At 43.8% G+C, this 22,599-nt stretch overlaps 1 protein-coding gene across 2 annotated transcripts in view; it reads right to left on the reverse strand.

The window, feature by feature from the left end:
• Positions 1-1,528: 1,528 nt before the first annotated feature.
• Positions 1,529-22,599, reverse strand: part of FASTKD3 (FAST kinase domains 3) — a 692,256-nt gene continuing 671,185 nt past the window's right edge. For both annotated transcript variants that reach the window (XM_044064876.1, XM_044064877.1), the window contains one exon: positions 1,529-2,306. In XM_044064876.1, coding sequence (XP_043920811.1) covers positions 2,208-2,306 — 99 coding nt within the window. In that variant the 3' untranslated portion in view covers positions 1,529-2,207. The remainder of the gene's footprint in view (positions 2,307-22,599) is intronic.

Here is a 22,599-nt window from a genome sequence, read left to right on the forward strand (position 1 = left end):
CTAGTTTGACCAGCACAGAAAGCACAATCACCTCCTTACCTGTAAGAGCACCCTCTAAATATAAATTCATCATGTCAAAAGGCCACTTCTTGATCAACCCAGTGGAAAGAAATTGCTTTATATTTGAAAAGCTTTGATTAACATAACACACTCTGAACTATGTAGTAAGATATAAGAAGTGCGACTACAGATTCCACACATACCAGCCATAACTTCAACTACTGACAAGGTATCTCTTAACACAGTGCAGCACATTCCTAACTGCATGAATCTCTGCAAGATTTGCCTCCATTTCATGAAAGTGAAGACTGTTTCACAGCATCTCCTCTCCCAATGACCTATGAAAGTGTTGGGGCATGACCACAAGACTTCTCATTCAGCTTGAACCTGCATCACTGTACCATATGGAATTAAGGATGTTCTCAAGACTGAACAGGTAACCACCACCGACTACACAGTGGAGTAAGTGAAGTCTGCAGCATCAGGAGCAGACTCAGCAAACTCCTCTATGCTCTCCACTTCCTGTTCCAGAGCGAGCCATACCAGATGTAAAGGATACTGAAACTCCTCAGCTTGTATAGTGTAACAGAAAGATAAAATGAAACAAAATAAAGTTTTACTTTGGAGGCTTGCCCACCAACATGGGGGCTTTCTGACAAACTTGGGTGCACTAACTACATGGTCTCGTAACAATGACAAACCAAAGGTGCACATTTTCAGCAATAAATGCACTTAATGAAATGCAAATTTGATTAAATGCGTCAATTAACTAATTTGCTCTAAATAGGTACTTTATTCCATCATACTGAAAAACTTTAATGAAAAAGCCCCTAAAATAACCTGTGAATTATAGTGCAAGTCTTCTACTACAATGTGGACAGACACTCAAAAAGTGCATTATTCAAATGCATAGTATGACAGACTAATATCACCAAACTAAATAATTTAAAGTTAGATTACTTGCTCAGAGAGATGAAGCTTTGACTAAGCACCAGCCAACCATTGTTTGGTTATCAAGCTTGGGCACTGGAGGAGCTAGCCATGGTGTGATGGCAGTGGTCACTGTCAGTACACCTATCTCAGTGGAAGGGGGCCACAGAAGTTCTGGTGCACTAGTGCCACCTGACAAACAGGCAGTGGATCTTGCACTGAGTGCTATGAGTATGACTTGAGAGTACATGTGACTTGTAGCTGGGTCCAATGTGAGAACACACACCTTTATATCCTTGTAATGTAGGCTCTGCTGCAACAGAAAAATCACAAGACACCAAAGGGTAGGGAATATAGGCTATACAAAAAGTCCACAAAATTATCCCAGTGATGATGATGCTTTGCCAGAATAAATCCATCCACAAACAGGACACAAATAAGTTTCTGTGCCTAGATTTCCCCCTCTGCTTGAGAGGCTGCCTTTGATCTAGACTGAGTTGTACACGTGAAGAGGGTACTAGCTGGCAAGGCAGACTTTTACATAACTTCTAAAGACCAAAAAAATAGAACAAAGTAGAAAGTAAACTCTCTCAAGATGTAAAAAAACGTAATGCAGGTGTATTTTTATGAAGTATGATGCACATGTTAAAAACATAATGATATTTTCTTAAAATGATTTTAAAGCAAAAAATGTAACACTAATTTAAACTGTTCTTGTACAAAATACAAAAATGGCATCCTGAAAGATATTTACAGCACATTTTTAAAATGATCTCAAAAGATAGCTTGTGCCCCTGTGGTTTCAAACTCCTTCAGCATTTATGTCAAACAGCAACCCCTCTGTTCATGTTTTCTGGCTATTAGCCAAACTTTTCAAATTTCTCCAGAGAATATGTGTTATCATCTGATCACAGTACATCTACATCAACAAGCAGTTCCTTTTCTAATCACTTGTGCAGCACTCAGTAGCACCAAACAATGAGCCTACACCACCCTAAGGATTATAGTGCCACAATAGAAATAAACAACTGCAAAATCTTACATAAAATGTATAACATGTAACAAATCTCCAGTCCCTAGACTTGACAAGATAATGCTTTGTATCACAAAGGAGTAAGTAATGTGTTTATAGCTGTTTCAGTGTTTTCTTCCTGTAAGCCATTAACCCATTTTGCACAGTAGGTGTGTAGTTTCTCAAGATTGCTTTCTGGTCCTGCTGGCAGTCCTTGTTATTGCTGGACTATGCACTGCTTTACACAACGCTGTAGTGTGAATAATCACCAACTGAGTCGGAAGCTATGTGGGAATATCTTCCCATGAAGATAATCAACAACATCCTTCTTATGCTGTAGTTTCTCAAACTCGTAGAATGGGATCTGTCAGAGGCAAGAAAAATTCAGTTAGAGGATTAAAATGAGGGAAAAAAAGTTATGTATTCACCATAATGTTCCATTTGTGTAGATGTACTTCATTTGTCTTCAATCTGTGGGAATATGGATCCGTATTGGATCCAAGCCGGCAAAGATTAGTAGCATCAGCTCTGAGCTCCAAACTCCTCCCCTTACCCATAATACACCTCCCTTGCCTTCCATCCCCAGATCAAGTTTGCTGAACTTACACTTATAACCCGACCTGATAACATACATGTGATCTATACTTACAGCCCGTAGGCTGAACATGCGCCACAGGTCCAGGGGAAGGAGGGAGGGACGGTTGAAGGCAAATGAAGTACAACTATTCAGATGGAACGTTATGGTGAGTACATAACTTCTTTATCTGAAGTAGTTTACTTCATTTGATCTTCAACCTGTGGGACAGAGTCCCCAGCTACTAAACTCCTGGGTGGCCCTCATGGAAGGATATTCTGGAGCACCGCAGAACCAAAGGATGCTCTCCTTCTAGATGTCAAATCCAATTTATAATGGGAGATAAACGTATGAGATGAGGACCAAGTAGCTGCCGAGCAAATGTCACCCAAAGACACCCTGGACCAGAAAGCTGCCAATGTAGCCATGGACCTAGTGGAATGAGCTTTAACCTGACGTGGAGGAAACATGCCTTTGTCCTTGTAGACCTGCAGGATGCATGAAGAAATCCATCTAGCTATCGTGACCTTGGAAATAGGTTTGCCCAAAAAGGGTCTATAGAACGAAACAATTGATCAGATTTACAAAAATGTTTTGTCCTGTTTAAATAGAACTGTAACTGTCTGTGAACATCCAACATGTGTAGTTTGTATTCCATCTTGTTGGTAAAATTGGGAAAGAACACAGGCAAATTTATCGTCTGATTTATAATGACTAGTGATGCTACCTTAGGAAGAAAGGATGGATTGGTTGGAAGGGAAACTCTATCTATGAAAAATCATGTACGGGAATTTTCTGGACAAAGCCTGTAATTCCGAAACCCTCCTAGCAGAGGTAATAGCGACCAGAAAAGCTGTTTTCCACAATAGAAATTTTAGATCAACAGTAGTGGCAGGCTCGAAAGACGGGGCTACCAGAGCTTGGAGGACCATAGTAAGGTCCCACAGGGGGACAGGACCTTTGACCGGTGGGGGGGCATAGCAAAACGGTGCCTTTGATGAAGGCTTTACACAGCCTAGAAGATGTCAAGGATGCAGAATTTTTGCCCATATGAAAAGGAGTAATGGCAGCCAATTGAACTTTGACAGTAGAAGAACTAGCTCTGTGCTGGAAAATATCAGCTAGGAAATCAAGAATAGCGTAAATAGGAGCCGTGAAAAGATCTAAACTCCTCTGAGAGGCCCAAAAGGAAAAACGTTTCCATTTGCTGCGATAAACCTTTCTGGTTGAAGACTTATGAGCAGCTACCAAAATAGACTTAACTGAGGAGGAAAGTTCAGGAGTCCTAGCAATCACAGGAACTGGAGCAGCCAAGCCATGAGCTTCAGGCTGTCCAGATTCAAATGAGGCACCCCTGATGGGTGTGAAATCAGATCCTGAAAGGGATCTAGGATCCACGGGGGAGCCAGAAGGTGAGACCAAAGGAAGGGAAACCATACCGGGTGAGGCCAGAATAGGGCAATGAGGATCACCTTGCTCCCCAGTTGACAAGCTTTCTACAGAAACCTTGGGATGACAGGGACTGGCAGGTAAGCATACAGAAGACCGTGAGACCAAGCATGAACTAGAACGTCTCTGGGGGACTCCCCCGGTGGGGGTGGGGGGAGGGTTCAGAGCGAAAAACCTGCTGCACTTCACGTTGGAAGGAGATGTGAAGAGATTGCAGCAAGGTTGACCCCACTCGCTGAAGATCTGTTCCGCTGCTGATGGATTCAGAGACCTCTCGTAAGGCATCAGAATGGTCCGACTTAGCCTGTCTGCTAGAATGTTGGACCGTCCCAGAATGTGCATAGCGATAAGAAAGCGACCAGTGGAGATCACCCATTCCCGCACTCTCATGGCCTCGTGATAAAGGGGATAAGATCTGGTCCCTCCCTGTTGTTGATATACCAGACTACCGACATGTTGTCTGATTGAACAGCAATCATCCCCAGAGGAAGAAAGGCATGTAGGGCCTGCAATGCTAGAAGGACCGCCCTCATCTCTAAGACACTGATATGCAAACTGGTCTCTACGGAGGACCACAGGCCCTGGACTGTCCTGCCCGAACAATGCCCCCCTCCCAAGTTGGGAGGCATCTGTGGTCACTGTGGCTTGGGCTGAGGCTGGAACAAAGGGTCGGCCCTCCAAAATGTCCGAAGAGCTCATCCACCATATGAGGGATGACCAACACACTTGACTTAGGTGGATAGAATAAGTTAGTGGTAAATCCAACAGGGACCACTGAACTGCCAAAGTCCACTGAAGAATCTGCATGTGTAGTCGGGCACATGGAAGGAGAGTTAAAGGTCGTCGCCATCGAGCCTAGGGCCCTCAATACAGACTCCACTGTCAGGAGATGAGAAAGGTAAATTCAGGAGACGTGCATCCTGAGGTTTTGAACTCTCTCCATGGTCAGGAACACTTTGCCCTGGCGTGTGTCTATCCTGGCATCAATGTAGTCTATCACCTGTACAGGCTCTAGTAGAGATTTAGATGTGTTGATTGTGATACCCAAACTTAGGGCAAGTATCATGAAGTAGTCCCAAGTGTCATGAAGTAGTCCCTGGTTTGGGAAAGTAGACGCCTGGTGGGAGCAGTGAAGAGCCAATCGTCTAGGTACAGATAGACCTGCATCCCCTGAAGCCTCAGGTGAGCCACTACCACAGCCATCACTTTGGTAAACACCCTGGGAGCTGTGGTGAGACCAAAGGGTAGGGCTTGAAATTGATACGGAGGTACCTCCTGGAGCTTCTGTGCATTTTTATGTGATAGTAAGGATCCTGCAGATCTAACGAGCACATCCAGTCACTCTCTTGCAGGTATGGTATCATGGACTGTAGTGTGACCATCCGGAACTTTTCTTTGGCCACTAACAGGTTCGGGGTAGAGAGGTCAAGAATGGGCCTTAAGTCCCCCATTTTCTTTGGAACCTAAAAGAACTTGGAGTAGAAGTCCGATCCAGACTGATCTGGGGGACGATTTCAATTCCTCGTTTTCCTAGCAACTTGGAAATTTCCTGTGCTGCTGCCTCCCTTTGCGTGGGCGGAACATCCGGGAGGAGTTTGGCAGGTGTTGGAGAACCCAGGAAGGGGATAAAATCTCCTCTGGATATGATTTGCAGCACCCAGCGGTCCATTATGGACTCCCATGCTGCTGGGTGCAAGGACAATAGCCCCCCCGACTGCCTTCAGAGTACAGCAGTCGGGAAACCCCTCAGGGTTGCTGCCTGAGTCTGTCCGAGAAAGGTTCTTGGGACCCAAAGGTTCACGGATCCCCTCAGCTTCTGGGCCAGCGTCCAATTTGTCCCCCTCTGCCTCTGGGGGAAGAAGAGCCCCGAGTGTCCTTGGAAGACGGAGACTTTTGGAACCACATATTCTTTTGCCCTCTCTGTTTCCGGGAAAAGGACCTTTGAGGGTTAGAGAAGTGGATCCCGATGGCAGACAGTGTCTTCCCATCCTCCTCACTCTGGATTAGCGTCTCCTTGATGGTCTTACCGAACAGAGTCGAGCCGTCATAAGGGGCATTGGCAAAGGACGTGTTAAAGGGTTCAGTAAATTGGCACAACCTGAGCTAGGCGTTACGCCTCATGGATACGCCGGACCCAGCCGCCCTAGCCGCTCCTTCCATTGCATGGGAGAGGAGTCGCATGGGCGTATTCGATACTGCTCTCAAAGTGGCCATTTTCGCAGAGAACAAAGCCTTGTCCTCCTGCAACATGGACTTAGGTGGAGACTCCTCCAGCTCCTTCACCAGGTCGCATTGGGAGTCTTGTGACATGGGCCAAGTAGTTCAGCTCCCTTATTGAAAAGGTAGCTGAAGCATACACCCGCTTCCCTAGCCGGTCCATCATCCGAGACTCTCAGTCAGGAGGGTGGACCGAGGAACTTTCCTGAGATAGTTCCCTCTTCATGGCTGCTGCTACCACCGTAGCATCCCACTGGGGAGCCCTTGTTTCAGGAAGGCCTGTCTATAGGGGGACTCAAAACCTTATCGGGGCACTTGGGGATTGGCTCCACGGTATCAGATTCCTTCCATGCCCTAGAGGTGATCAAATCCACTAAAGGATCCCCAGGGGGGATGGACACCCAAAACGTAGACAAGCCCGTGCTGAAAGCCTCCAGAAACACAGACTCATCACAGGAGGGATAGGGGCAGACCAACCTCCCCACTGGCACAGGATCTCCATGATATCTCCAAAGGAGACATTGTCGGGAGGTGACCTTGGGGAGCCCTCCCCTCATCTACGTCTGTGTCCTCGGTTAGGGACTCAGGGGAGTCCAAGTGCCTCCTCTTACACGTATGCTTGCGAGGCACATCTCTTGTGGGGCTCTCCGGGGAGTGCTCGCAAGTCATCTGTTCCTCTGGGGGAACAGTCTGGGGCCCTTTGGGCATGGGCTGTCCATCTGGTAAGATGACGGGGACTGTAGACAGAGCTGAGGGGGTCTGCGTGGAGCCCGAGGGGGCGGTCAGGGGCTTTGATCTGACAGAGGACCCATTCTACCACATCGAACGCCAGACAGCAGACCTCCTGTGAAGCCAATGAGGAGGCCGGTCTCCCCGGGTCCGATGCAAGAATCGGAGCCAGACCCGAAGTGGCTGGAGCACCGAGACAGGGAATCTGGACCGATGTCAGAGCCGATGGTAAAGGTTCCACTCCCTCAGATCTGACCCCCAGGCTCCGGCTCCGAGAGTGGCTTGGAACCAAATTGGTTGGATCCGAGATGCTCCAGGCAGCTGCCGGAATAGAGGATGAGAGGACCATCAGCGCCGATGCCCCGACCAAGGCCAACCTCTGATCTGAGAACTCCGAAGCTGAAGGTCGGATCGGGGAAGGAGTAATAGGCTGAAAAAAGGGAAGCTGGATCTGTGTATGGATAAAGCTCCTCATCATCTTATCCAGAACCATGTCAGAGAGAGAATTGGTTGACCGAGACGAGGCCACAGACTCCGACCTGGCCAGTCGGGGAGCTGAGGCTCGGGAGACTGGGTGTGCCTCCTCCAGCTCCGGGGAGAACCTCGGAGACTGGAGCCGAGGGGACTCACGGGTCCGAGCAGACTTGCTTGGTGACGAGAGGTTCGGAGAACTCTTCCTGTTCTCTTTCCTCCTCGACTCTCTCTCCGGCTCTTTACCCCTCCTCTGCTCGCTACCACAGGCTTAGAAGTGGGAGTTTGAGTCCCAGCCTGGGAGGGGAGGCCAGAGGCAGAGAAGTAGGAGAGGCAGTCACGGCAGCCGCAGTGACTGAAGCCAAGGACAAGGAGGGAGGATCAGTGGCCCTTGAGGGCCAACTTGGCCTTTCTGTCCTTCATAGCTTGGGGGTTGAACCCCGCACAAATGGAACAGTCAACAGTAAGGTGGGCCACACCTAAACACAATACACGCAGAGTGTGGCCATCAGCTGGGGAGAGCTTATGGCCACATTGTGTGCATCGCTTAGAAATAAGCTTTTTAGCCATATCTGAGAAGAAACAAAAAAAACTTTCTTCCTAAAAATTTAACACAAACCCACTCACCACACTAGACTGACTAGAAGGGGGGGGGGAGCACCACAGACAAACTACACTAAAAACTACTACAATCCTACACATGACGCCAAAGTGATGGGAGAGGAGAAAGGGTACCTACACTAATCTAAAAGGGCTAATTTAACAAAAAAGTTTCGAAAACTTACAGTCAAAAAACACCCTGCTAGCTGGAGCTTTAGAGACACGATGTTTCACAAATCGCATCAAACGAGATCTGGGGATAGAAGGCAAGGGAGGTGTACTATGGTTAAGGGGAGGAGTCTGGAGCTCTGAGCTGATGCTAGTAATCTTTGCCGGCTCAGATCTGATACAGATCCATATTCTCACAGGTTGAAGATCAAATGAAGTAAACTACTACAGATCTATAGGTTCAGCATGTTCTATAAAGCTTGGATAAACTTAAGAATATGCAACTTTTTTACCAGCCAATAGTAATTCTTTTATATATGTTAATTTTAAATGTGGTACACCTTCAAGACCTCAGCAAGATAGCTGTACCTAATTTTCAGTGTCAGGCCACTTATCTTGTACATTTTTCCAACATGAAAGTCCTGTTTAAACATCATAAATAAAGGTCTGCCCTACCTTCTAAACATATCAGAAAACTCTGTTTCATAGGATATCTAGTCTAGGTTCATAGGTTGGTACTAGGCTATCGGCCCTAGGGCCTATACAAGCTTAGCCAAACAATTCCCCGGATATTTCTACCCACAATATTTACTTCCCTGGACCCCTGTCTAGCAGGGTGACTGACGTGATCCCTGGGGTGAATTTTCTATCTCCCAACCAATCGTCAAGGTTCCTTCTGAAGAGGGCTAAGGAGGCACTCTGTTTGACATGTATGGGCAAGTCTATTCCAGAGTATGGGGAGTCTCTGGGTTAGGAACCTATCCCTCCAGCGTGTTTTGTTCATTGTGATGACAAGGTTTAGAGCCCTGGAGTGTGTGGCTCTGAGGGACTGGGATTTCTTTAAGTGGAGCATGTCCAGCAGCTCAGGGTTTCACATGGCCGTGTATGCTAAGCAGAGATCGCCTCCGAGTAGACGATATGCCACACAGTATAGCTGGAGGTTTTTTTAGATGATCAGCATAGGGCATCTGCTTTAGGCCTGTGATTCTTTTAGTGACGTATTTCTGTGGCCTTTCCAGCTGTTGCAGACATCTTGTGAGGTACATACCAAATGGGGCGTTGTACTCTATAATGGGTTTAATGAGGGATGAGTACAGTGGGACAATGACCTCCTTTTTTCTGGATGAAAAGCTCTTAGTGATGAGGTGTGCCACATAGGATTTCCTGACTGTTGTGGCGATGTAGTTATCGAAGGTGAGACTACTGTCCACCTGTGTCCCCAAGTCTGTCATCACACTTTCGGTGTTTAGTTTACTGCCACCTGTGTGGTAATTCATGGGTGCATGTTTTTTCCCAAAGGGGATAACTATACATTTCTTGGCATTAAGCTTGAGCCCATGGCTCTGGCACCAAGCATATGTTTCTATAAGGCCCTTTTGTAGAATAGCCACATCATTTGGGGATTCAATAATGGCTCTCAGTTTGCAGTCATCTGCGAACTTTGTTAGCCAGAGTCCCTTAGTGTTGGCCTGTACTTAAGAGAAGTAGATGCCAAACAACAGCGGTCCCAGGACTGAACTCTGAGGTACTCCACTTATCACTTGTCTAGAGCTGGATTTGGAGTTGGCTACTTTTACAGTCTGGGTTCTGCCAGTAAGCCAGCTGGTTGCCACCCATCGAGTGACGTAGGGATTTATGCCCAGCTTAGTAAGTTTATCTATGATTCCAGAGTGGGGGATGGTGTTGAAAGCCTTGGCGGGGTCCAGATAGGCTGTGTGGACCGTGTTACCCTCGTCCACAGCTGTGGAGACTGATTCGAAGAAGTCAATCAGGTTCAGGAGACAAGATCGGCCCTTCACAAACCCAACCTGGGTGGGGGACAGTGTCTAAAGGTTGCCAATATCTTTCTTTATAAGTTCCATGATAATGCATTCCATGCCCTTGCAGATCAGGCTCGTCAGACTGATGGAACGGTACTTCCCGGGTTCCAAGGTGGATCCCCCCCTTGTGGAGTGGGATAACTATAGCTGTGCGCCACTCAGTGGGTATGAAGCCTGAAGTGAGGCTATGATTAAACATGACACTTAGGTGAGGTGCCAGTTCATTTTGGAGTTCATGTAGCACACAGCCCGGGATGTCATCTGGTCCCATGGATGCTATATTCTTAGCTTTGGAGAGTGTGGTTTCTACCTGTGTGGTCATGATTACTGGAATTTGGCAATCTTTTGGTATTGAGATGGGCCCTTTAGGGTGTGAGAGGGGGGTGAAGTTGGCACTAAATCGATCTGCCAGGATATTGGCAATATCCTTGGGATCAGTATATTTAATGCCATTCTGTTGTAGCTCAGAGCAGATCTGAGCATTGCCATTTAGATTCTTGACATAACTATAGAATGCCTTGTGGATGTCTTTGAAATCTTTGGCAATTTTATTTTCGTAACTAGCTTTGGAGGATTTTATGAGGGGATCTCAGCTTCTTACTGAGGCTGGTAGGGGAGTTTTTTGCATCCAGGGATTTTCCTCTTTTCTACAACAGTTTCTTCCTTCTGTTGTACAGCTTTGTTTATGGCAGGGGACCACCAGATTGGCTTCCTTTTTTTTGGACGAGAGCATCTTGGTTCTATTTGGGATGGCACGATTCATGCATGAGTGGATGTGCTCGTACAGTGCCTTAGTGTAGGATCCAGCAGTCGATCTTTCAGCTCCTGTCTGCATGGGTACCATGAAGTTGGTCACTTCTGACTTAAGTAGCATGAAGTTGGCTTTGGACAAGTTTTTTTTATGGAGGTTTCTTTACTGGGGGGTGGGGGTGGGATGTGGATTTCAAGGGTGATTTGCTTATGGTCGGACCTGACCAATGAGGAGGTGACCACTGGTGTGGAGCATCTATCTCCCGTGATGGTAATGACCAGGTCTAGGATATTGGAGCCCCTGGTGAGACAACGGATTAGTTGATCCAGGGTGCTGGAATTTATGAATTCCAAGAACCATTGGGAAAAGGTGCTGGTACCAGAGTAGTTTTCCCAGTTAATGGCAGGGTAGTTGAAATCACCCAGTATTACGGTGTTTGGTTGTATGTTAATATTTTCCAGTATGTTTAGAAAGATGTAGTAAGAATCTTTGGGCATGGTGAGGGATCTGTAGCAAGCTACAATTTGGATTGCAATCTTACCTAGTGTTAGTTGCACCTGGAGAATTTCAGATGCAATGTGTTGGGCAACTAGCCTGGAGGTGTGAATATCCTTGGTGAATATGGACACTCCTCCACCTTTAGTGTTTCGGTCTTGGTTTGGTGGCCGAAAAGTGTGGTAAGAGTTGTAGCCTGGTATTACAGTGATGCTCTCTGGAGTCTTGAACCAGGTCTCAGTTACTGCACAGATATTAATGTTCTCCATTTTTATCAGTGCCTCGAGAGAGTGCATTTTGAGGTTTAGCCTTCTAGCATTGAGTAGGATTACCTTCAGATTTTGCATGCTTGTATCTGTTACGGTGGTGGTTTTATCCTTTGAACCTTACCTAAAAAAGGCACTATAGGGGTGGCAAGAGCTTTAGCCAGTAACCTGAATCCCAAGGGTGACAGGTGCAGACCATCTCTGGCAAAGCATTGTGGTTTGTTGATCATGTCGTCCTAGGCAGACACTGGATCCCCTTTGAATGACACCAGAAGCTTAGTCAATTGTTGAAGTCAATCATTTTGTCCTTATACTGTGGTATCATTGTGGGTGAAGGCAGGATGCTACTCAGGGCTAGGGTCATACCTGCCTGGGCCACATGATCCAAGAGCACTTCCATTGCTCTTTTCATGTAGTCCAGGGAGGTACGTCTCAAGTCATTCACTCCAACAAGGACAATGACAGAGTCATATTTGTACTTGTGGAGTGACTTGAGTGCATGCGTTATGTGGCAGATCCTGGCACCCGACAGGCAGCTGACTGTAATTTTCTCCTTGCTTAGCCTGGTGAGTGGGACATCAGTGTGCCTGACTATAGAGTCACTTATGACTAAAGTGTTGGGTACGTTGTCTTGCCTTAGGGGCTGTTGTTGGGTGGCACACTGGTGTTGTGAGCTATGTGTCACTTTGGTTGTGACCGTTTGTTTGTGTTTCAGCTTTGGAGGTCCTTGTTGCTTGGGCAGGTTAAAGTTAAGGGCCTCCACATATGTGGGTTTAGTGTTGCTATGTGTGGGTGTTGAAGGGCTATGTGTTGCTTGAGGTGTAGTGCAGGTGTTAACCTTCTCCTCTTGGCTGTCTAGCACAATCCTGGTTGGAGAGAGCTTTGCTTCCAGTTTGGCTATGTAAGTGCATCTCTCACAGGTTGTAGTGTTGGGTGGCAGGAGGAGAGGGTTGTCTGAGCACATAAGGCAGTTGCTGCATTGCCCCAGTATGCCCAGATTCACCAAGTGGACAGGAGAAATCACCAGAAGCTGACCCTTGGACAGGCCTGTTTACGTGCTTTTTCTATAAAGTACAAGAGCTGTTTTTCCTTACCTTTGCAAGGTACTTTGCAATTATAGGCTGTTTAGTGCCTATGATTAATTTCTCCTTATTAACAAGGATAGTTGAGTGCTTGTATCAGTTTAAGGCTTCCTAGTACTTTCCAGCAGGTTCTAGAGCAAGTGCTAGTCAGAGGGGTTTAGATGCCGCGGTGCTACGGCGGTAGGGTTGTTACCTCACAGCAAGAGGTTCTCCCGTTCGATTCTTGGCTCGGCTTGGGAGTGCCTTCTGTGTGGAGTCTGCATGTCCTCCCTGTGGTTGGGTAGCACTCGAAAGACATGTGTGCGTAAATGGGCATGTCTTCATTAAAGGTTGGGCATCGAGCTGGCACCTCGGCGTTTCGTAAAAATTTACTGCCAACCATTAGAGGACCGGAGTTCCGCTGTGGCGACCCCTTACCAGGAAAAGCCGAAAGACAAACAACAACAACTGAGAAACCAGCTAGTTCTAAGGGAAATTTTGAAAAGCAGACTTTCTGGCACCTGAAATAGTTTAACCGTAGCCCCACGGTGATGCACTATGCAAAAAATGCACAAACACGTTTGTAAGCCAGAAAGTTGAAAGGGATAGAATTCAGCCCAAAATGGCTAATAAAATTACAATTTCAAAGCTGGAAAACACTCCTCTGGTGTTTGATAGGCAGTACAATGTTCACTGCTCCCACTGGTAAGCAGTAGGACTTCCCTCTACCACAGCAAGGTCCGGATAGCTCTGAACACAGAAAGTAAAGTCCTGAAACCAGAAAGCCAGGGATCTGGACTATACTAGCTAGGAAAGGCAGGAAACGAGCAAACAATATAGCATTTTATAGTATTTTTTTTTGGTTAATACAGGCTAAACAATGCAATAATACAGTAAATAAACACAGAAAAGGCTAACACATGAGTGTGCAGCCCTAAACAGTAAATGCAATTAAAACTCTACAAAATTAGCAATTTAAAACTTTTTGAATGAAGCAAGGCAAGTGCACAACTGAAAAACGATTTAAGAGGTAGTAATACAGTAGAATAAGTAGCTAGTTTACATATACAGAGATGTCTATATATCCAGAAAAGCAGCTAAAACACACAAACAATTCAGATGCAGTGCAACCTAGAGCACTTGAGTTGTAGCAATATTAAGGCAAATACAGTTTTAATAAATGCCCTAAAATATACTCTATATTTCCAAAATGTTTGAGAAGCACAGTCAGAACATGAGGAGATTCAGGCAGTCTACTGGTAGCATGCTTTAGAAAACATAAATCTATTTTACATTTAAAGTTTAAAAAAGCTTATTTTGGCAAACATGTTGGACACAATTCACATAACTTATGGCACTCACATCATCATGCCATGCAGCTTGATGAAGGATTTTGATGCCATATGTACACTGCACAAAAAACAGGGTATGACAGAAAACAGAAACTTGTGATAAAAACAAAAATTCAGAGAGCAGACACTAAATAATTTGCATTAAATGAATGAAGACGTGCTGTATCAAGGGTCCATTCTACTACTTTTGTTAATGCTTGCTAAAAATCCCCAAAAACATGTCAGATTCTGTGTGCTAACAAAGTTCAAGCACTACTACAAAGAGAAACAGGTATGCCCTTTGGGATCTACAGGCAGAAATTACAAATTAAAATGTAAAACTTGTTACAACAGGGCAGAAGCCAAGACAAGAAAGTGTCTGCTCCTTAGAACACATCATCTCTCATCCTTCACAGCAGGAAAGACAGGAATTTAGAGGTGATGGCTTTCATTAATAAAAGTTATATTTGCACATAGAATCATTTCTATATGAAAATACGAACAGGACTAACCAACACATTTCTCAAAAAGATAAAAATGGAATGCCATTTCATATATTCGAATATGATCTTAAAATGTCTATCATTTAACACACCTGTCAGCCTCATGACATAATAAACCTGTACAATGACAGTCTCCTGCACCCTTCTGACAGCTGAACAGTGAATATTAATAAAGGAGAAATTATGCACGTACATATGTGTGTGGGTGTGTGTGTGTGTGTGTATAAACCTCAAATCAGTAGTACACATGGACCACACAAAGCATAAGGAAACAAGACAGTATACTCCAGCTAATCAGAAAGAGAACCCAGTACAGTAATGCTTCACTCAGTTTTTTATACCGTGGTTCACCAAAAGCAGCAAGCAAGTAAGCAGACCACAGTTTTACCTCTCAGTCCCTTCAATAAAAGCAATAAGAAACACACTAACACATATTCAAAAACAAATGATGTGACCAAACTGATTAGTAGGAAAAAACAAAAACTGCATCTTGAAGTTTAATAGAAAAAAACTTTTCTACTGAAATTTACACAAAGCATAACAAAGATTAATTCTATAGTCTGAAATCACATATTTATGCTTCTGATAACTTGCATTTATTTTATGCTGAAGAAACAGCCTATACATTTGTTTTCAGCACAATGTTTTGAATATTTTGCATCCTATCAATTTCCAAAGCTCATTCTTACCTGGTTTCCATCCTAACTTCAAATGACCATATCTCTCTGTATTGTTTCAAGATATTATTATGAATCTTTCCATGCAAGACCCTAGGATAATTCCACTTTCTACTTTGTTTTATACAGCTTAAAAGCTTTCAGGGAAAGTAGTCAAAAGAATTTCAAGTATGTACAAGGCTAATGGCATGGAAATTTTGTTTCATTTTACTATAGCATATACAATGGCAGACTTGAATTTCTCTTTGAAAAGTATACGATATTTCGTGTTGATTTCTTAAGAAGACACCACTGATGTAACTCACAGAGCTACAGAGTTTGACACCCTGAAAAAATACATTTTTTGTGAAACAAATGTCAAAAGCAAAACACCCAAAATGTCTACCGAGTTTGTCACCCTGAAAAAAATACATTTCTTTGTGAAACAAATGGCAAAAGCGGAACACCCAAAATGGCTATGTATGACTTGTGGTATCCAGTAATACAGGATTTGTAGTGATCCAACAAAGGAAATCTCCCCAGTGGACAATACCGTGAAGTAATATCTCTGAAAGACATTTTCAGCAAATCAAAGAGACAAGCCTCCCTATATCACTCATGTGGGATAAAAACACGATGGCCCCAAAACCAAGGGTCATATAAATACGTCGATGCGCACAATATGTCAGGAATCTTCAGCCTGACGTCATACCCCCACCCTAGAAGATAAGGCCAAAACCAAAAATCCAAACATACCTGCACCAAAAACACAGAAAGATATAACCAAAACCAAAAAAACCAAACTATACTACAAAACCACCTCCCCACAAAGGGACACCCATAGCTAATATCAGGGGAGCCACAAACACAGGAAGGACCAACAACTAAAAGAGGATGGCAGCAACTGTACTATGTTCTTGACAACACTTTACAATAACAACTATTCCTACCTTGTACTTAGAGTCCTAGACTGTGAGATCCCCAAAGCAGAGAATCCCAAAAGGCTGGTAGGCACAGTGGAAGAAGGAAAGCTGGCAGCCAAAATTGCCATGGAACTAGAGGTAGACTCCCCCCAGAGAAAGTAGAGAAAGTATGCACTGAACTCCAAGAAGCTGGGGAGGAATCTTGTAACTGTTGAAACCAGAAATGATGCCCAAAATACTTGTGATAGCCATAGTGAGGAAAATGTGTGGCTGTAGGCCTGCACCATCGTGCTGATACCCCCTGAAAACACAAAATCTTGCAAAACCCAATCCAACCCCCAATCATTTGTAAAAAAACAAAATTTGACTCAAGTTTGGAAACAAACAAAACAAAAACTGAACAAAACACTTGCAAACAAAAACTAAAAAAAACAAAATGAATCAGTGCCTGTGTAAAAATAATAAAAATCAACCTTTATTTTGGGATTTCCCTGCAAAAGAATAAAAATAAATTAATAGTTTTATTTGGTTCAAAAGCCAAAACCACCTGAAAAAGAAAAGGAGCCAGAAATTAGAAACAGAAACCACCTTAAAAAATGAAAAAAGGAAAAATCAAGACAAGTATTTCAGGCCAGCGCCATAGAAACCCTTCTTGCAGAAGTAATGGCCAACAAAACCAAAGTTCCCCATGAAAAGTATCAGAAGTAGCAAGTGACAAGGGGGGCTTTAGTTTAGTAGCCTAAAGTTTCTCTCAGTTCCCAATCAAAAAAAAAAAAGGAGTGGTCTTCTCAATCCCAAGCAGGAGTTGCTGTTGCTTAGAGAATTTGCATGGCAAAATCTAACAAAACTTATACAAGAATCAAATCAACATTTGATGCTGAATCTAGTAAGCTGAAAATCTTAATGGAAGAGAAAGAAAAGCCTTTGCCCAATAACTCAGTAAAATGAAATTATTGACCACTCAGCCACACTCAAATTGTTATTGAAACTCCAAAAATAAAAAATAAAAAAAAATTAAATCCATTTTCATTTTCCATTACCTTTCTCTTCAGGCTCCCATAATCATATTTTAAATTTGTTGAAGGTCTTCTGGAGAGTTGAGACACTTTAAAAACAACAAAGGAAGGGGTAGACCCAGATGAAGTAAGTGAGAGTGAAGCTTGACATTGAGCAGGTGACCGGTGTGGAACAAGAGCCAAAGGAAGCATCCTTAAGAAAATCCTTGGTGGGCTCTTCTCCTCAGACCAGACAGTAGTGGGGAGGGCCAAAGAGGAGGCAAGTGCATCTTTATTTTTTCCATCCTTGGCTTGTCAGCATCATCCACTTTAGAAGCTGAAAGAGGCAAGAGGGAGAAAAGCCTTGAAAGAAAGATTGAAAGGTGAAGAGGAAGTTTCCAACACTTTTCCTGAAACACATGAAACCTGTCAATTTGTTGTGTGAATGAGCTGGTGGTTTACTGAGTGAACAGATGGGTTGTCACTGTGAGCCTTGACACACACTATGTAATCATTTTTGAAATACATGTGATCCAATTTTATTTGTCATGATCCATGATCTAACACATATGCTAAGAGTGCCGTTGTCTGGTGGAAGAATGTGTTCCCCTGTCTGTTCGGTTGCAGTTGCAATGCCTGAAGATGATCTTGCCATATGATCATTGTTAATGTCAGAATTGTTTCTTGAAAGCCATTAATTGTGTTGTCGGTTGTGTTTGTTGAACACCTGCCCAGAAGAAGTGCTGGGAAGAAAGAACACACTTTTGAGCTATCATGCTTCCAACTTGCAAGCCACATCTCTTTCATGTTGATATGTCTTGTCTGTAGTCTTTGTACTCTCTGTCTATCCCCACAGAACATTCCTGAGAAGCCTTGAAGCAATGTCATTCAGACCTAGAATTAGAAATCTCTTCGCGCTCTGGCGGTCACAGACAGTGAATTGCCTCTGGCAGGAGTCTAAAAATTCCTTTTGAATGCAAGGTATTATTTGAAATTTCTATTGGAAGCAAGGTATTATTTGTGTCCAGTCACATGTTCAATGACCATTGTTTGAGATATGCCATATGTTCCCAGTTTGGCAGTTTGCAGCACCAGACACCATGAACCCTAAGGCTTGAAGGAGAATACAAGAGTTAATCCCCCCGACTTGGAGGACTCAGTTGGGTAGAAACTGAAGAAGGACTTTGAGATAGTTGGTTAAAAAGCTTGGAAAGGCCTGCTCACAGAATACCCACACCATCTTAGCACATGGCATGTCCAAATGAAGTACACTGTCTTTCTGAGACACAGATAGAATAGAGGCATAGTAACTGAACTAAGGATAGATTTGAATTCTTTAAGGCATCTTAGCTTTTGACACGACAGATTCAGTCTCTGTGCCAGGTCCGGATCAGGGGATAGATTTGAATAGCATAGAACTGAACTCATAGGCTCCCTTTAGATTGTGAATAGCCTGGCTACTTAAGTAAGCCAAGGGGCATAGGCAGGCAATGCAGAGAGAAATAGAGGAATTAATAAAGCTTCCTCCAACTTGATCTTAGCTGCTTTATAAGGTAAGCGAAGGTTCTTGAGACTTTTCCTTATAATCCAGAGAGATAAGCTTTGAAATCCAAAAGCTGTTGTAAAAAGCTGTTTTTGAACTTGGGAATGTCGAATAAAGAATGAGGGATAGATAAAAGTTTGAGGGTAAAATCCAAAATTGTTCTTGATTACTAGGAACAGGCTAATGAGGAAAGAGCGTGAATAAAATCCTGATCTGGCAGGATAGGAGTAGAGGGCATGGTGGAATTTTTTTGATTTCAAGAGGATTTTTGTTTTGATTTTCTTTTTCAGAATGAAGGGAAATGGCATTGTGAGCCAAGAAAAAAGCAAGAAAAAATCATGGAAACCGTAGGAGAAACCATCTGTCTCCAAAAATTAAATCCCAATTGAATCTTTCTGATTAAAGAGAGCCTTTCTTGAACTGCTCATGCCATGCTGGCTGAAATGAAAAGGCCTTCCTCCATGGGTCTGCAAAAAGGCATGAAACTACTGGCCAGCTGCCTCACTTGACCCCTGCCCTGGGAAGAGACTGAGAGAAAGCCTAAAAGAACCTCCCCTAAAGTATACCAACCTCTTAGCCTCCACCCTAGACTGGGAATCATAAACACACCATATATCCCTCCTAGTAAATTAGGAATCCTAACTTCAGAGGTAAAACTGCAAAATCTTTAACAAACTGCATAGACTTAGCCTTGTCTCACATTTTCTTTTTAAACTCCATTCATTTTCCTTCCCACACAACACATCAGACTGCAAAGGGCACCTCAAAAGCTTGTTTTAGCATAAAAAGCTTCATTCTGAACTCTCAATACTTCAACTGCTCCAATAACACCCAGGGCCCACACTGAGAGAGACCTCAGGCAACCCAAACCAGCCACCAAACCAAGTTCAAAACCACCACACACCTGTTCAGACACATGATCCAAATCCTGCAACACAATACCTTCTGCTACTTCATCCACAATTTTCAACTTAGATTTCAGTTGTGATTCTGATATTTTTGAAAGAAGGTATTCTGGATGTTTTTAACATGTCTTGCCCAAAAAAAATAATGGCTAAGTCTTTCTCCATATACCCTTTCTTTCCCATCTCCTCTTTCAGGGACAGGAACAGAGACACAAACAGAATCGCCTCTCCTAGACCCCTGAAGAGGAGTTGTCTTTCGGGTCTGCCCTAAAGATACTTAAAAGCTACTCATGAGCTTCAGGCACCTAAACACCTATACTTTTAAGGGGGAGCAGGCAAAAGAATCAGGATTCAGGGAACTGCAAAAACCACTTAAAAACAACATTCACCAAAAGCAGAGTAGCTAGCAAAACTAATGGTCTGTATTGGCAAAAGAATTCCCTAATCCTCTTCAGAGAATCAGAGAAAAAAGCTCCTCATGCAAAAGAAAAATTCCTTGAAAAATCACAAAGAAGAGAAAAAAAATGAAAGGAAATGGAGGCAGGAAGGAGAAGAAATCAAAGGACTCCTAACATCAGAAAGGAGGAATCTCCAGATTGTGCTCTTCCTCAGAAGCACTCGAAAGCCTCAAACTCTCTCTCTCCAAACTCAGATCATCAGCAGGGCTATCTCTTATCAGGATAATCAATAATCTCTAATCATAGTAATAGCAAAGTTTCTAGGCAAAGAAGCATGTGTTTTAGGTTAAAAGGCAAAGCAAGCTACTGGAAACTCCCCCTCTGAAGCTAAACTTGGCCTGCCTGAGGGAAACTTGTGGAAACAAGACCTGCCCTAACCACCTTAGGGAAGAGGAAGAACAGCCACCTGCCTGAAGCCCCTCAGCCTAGCTTCCTTCCTGAGAAAAAGACTCCCTGTAACAGTCAAGTCTCCCTGAGACTCCAAAAAAAGAAACCCCAGCCCAGACGGCTCCGCACAGACGTCTGGAACCTTGCCTGCTTCCTTCTAGGCTCTCCTTTCAAACTTTTGTGGCTGGCTTTTTGCTTTTTTGGCGGCTTTCCGGCGCGGCCGGCATTTTATAATTAGCTTCAGCTTCCTAACCACCAACTTTTCACAGAGCTAGTTTTTTCTTAAATTTGGTAAATCTAGCACAACACGTCAAATCCAGGCCAGTAACGCCTGACAAAGGTAATATTGGGTACAAAGTAAGGGGTACCCTAATATAAACAAAATACCCCATTTCACTTTTTTGACATCCTTTTTAAACATCCGGTTAAGAAAAACAAGAAAAAAAAAAATATTCCCCAGCAGACTGCCAATAACTCACTTGGTCTGAAACTCTGACTTCTCTTTTCAACCTGCGCCCAGAAAAGCAAAATTGCATCAATGGACCATGCGAGACCCACGCGGCAAAAATATGGCGATATGACGGGTCATTTAGTACCCTACCCTGACGTACTGGTCTGTCTAATGCCTGCCGGCGTCAGCCATATCTTCTTTGGTTATTGGGCCTGGACAGCGGACTACCCAATAGTTAGGACTGCAGCAATGTGGAATGAAGAACATCCTTCCTTACCCCAATGTCTGATTTATAAATATTAACTCTACAGTTGCATAACACTTATGAAACAGTGCACAGTTAATCTTCACTGAAAGTGGCTTTCAGAACTACTTGTTGGTATTGTTCATTAGACAAATTACCTTTGAATACTTGTCTGGCCCCAGCGACAAAGAATAGTCTCTCTCTGTAAACATATGAAGCATTACAGCAAATTTCTCACTACAACACATCATGACCATTAGCTATATGATGCACTTAATTGGTGGTTCCAAATGCAAGGCACAGTAATGTAGTTTACTGCAAACAAGTCTTAACAGCAGCATATAGGTTCATAGATGTTTACTGAACTAACTACCACAAGGGCTTTTTAAGCCTAGCCATGCATCCCAAATCTCTGATGAATTCTGATACCCTTGATAAGTGTAAGCATGGGCCTGGGAGATGAACGATTTACAGGTTACCTGTTTGCATCAGAGACACAGGTGCCAAACCAGGGATTAATTTCAGGTTTCCCATCCAATTGTCCAAGTTGCACTTGAATTGGATTAGGGCGGAACTCTGTTTCACATGGATGAGGAGCCTGTTCCATAGACAGGGTAGTCTTTGGGATACATACCTATAGCTCCAGCAGGTCCTATTTATATCACAGGCAATGTTTAAGTCTTTAGAATGGATAATTCTGGTACTGTTTGTTTTGTGGATATCCAGGAGGTCCATTATCAATCTCCCCTCAAAAGCCTGTAGGAGACAGAATACAGTGATAGGGTCTTGAGGCGGTCTGCATACGACATATTACTTATGCCCTGTATTCTTTTAGTGAGGAACCTCTGTAGAGATTCCAGTTGTTGGATATGCCTGGTTAGGTACATACCAAAGTGGGGATTTTACTCAATGATAGGTCTGATGAATGCCGAATACACTGGAACAATGACTTCCTTGGACTTAGATGCCATACCTTTGTTTATAAGTTGCGCAATATAGAGTGATTTCCTCACCAATGTAGACAAGTGATCAAAGGCTAGATTACTATCTGTGTTCCCTGAGTCCCTGACCACTGGGTCAACTCTAAGGGGTGTGTTGTCAATATGAGAGTAACCAGGGATGGATGACCTCCCAAAGGATACTATTATGCATTTCTTGGCATTTAGTTTTAGTCCATGACTCTGACACCAGTTGTTTGTCTGTGTCAGCCCCTCCTGGAGAACATTTGTGTCAGTGTGAGATTCAATGACGGCTCAGCCAGAGACCATTTACACTGACCTTGACTTCTGAGAACTAAATGCCAAAAAGGGGAGGTCAAAGGACTGATCCCAGAGGGACTCCACTTGTGAATGGCTTCTTTGTAGAGGTGGACTCCCCAATTCTAACTTCCTAGGTCCTGTCTGTAAGCCAGTTGGCTATCCACTGGGTGACATACAGGTTTGTACCTAACCTCCTGAGTTTGTCAACAATGCCTGAGTGGAGTATTGTGTCAAATGCCTTGGCCAGGTCAAGGTAGGCAGTGTGAATGATTCTGCCCTCATCCATTGCTTTGGTGAACTTCTCAAAGAAGTCCACCAGGTTAAGTAGGCATGATCTATCCTTTACGAAACTAAACTGGGTTGGGTCCAGTGTCTGGAGGTTTACTATATCTCTGTTGATC

This window comes from Protopterus annectens, chromosome 3.part0 (assembly GCF_019279795.1).
Source record: "Protopterus annectens isolate FY-2018-M chromosome 3.part0, PAN1.0, whole genome shotgun sequence".
Taxonomy (NCBI): Eukaryota; Metazoa; Chordata; order Ceratodontiformes; family Protopteridae; genus Protopterus; species Protopterus annectens.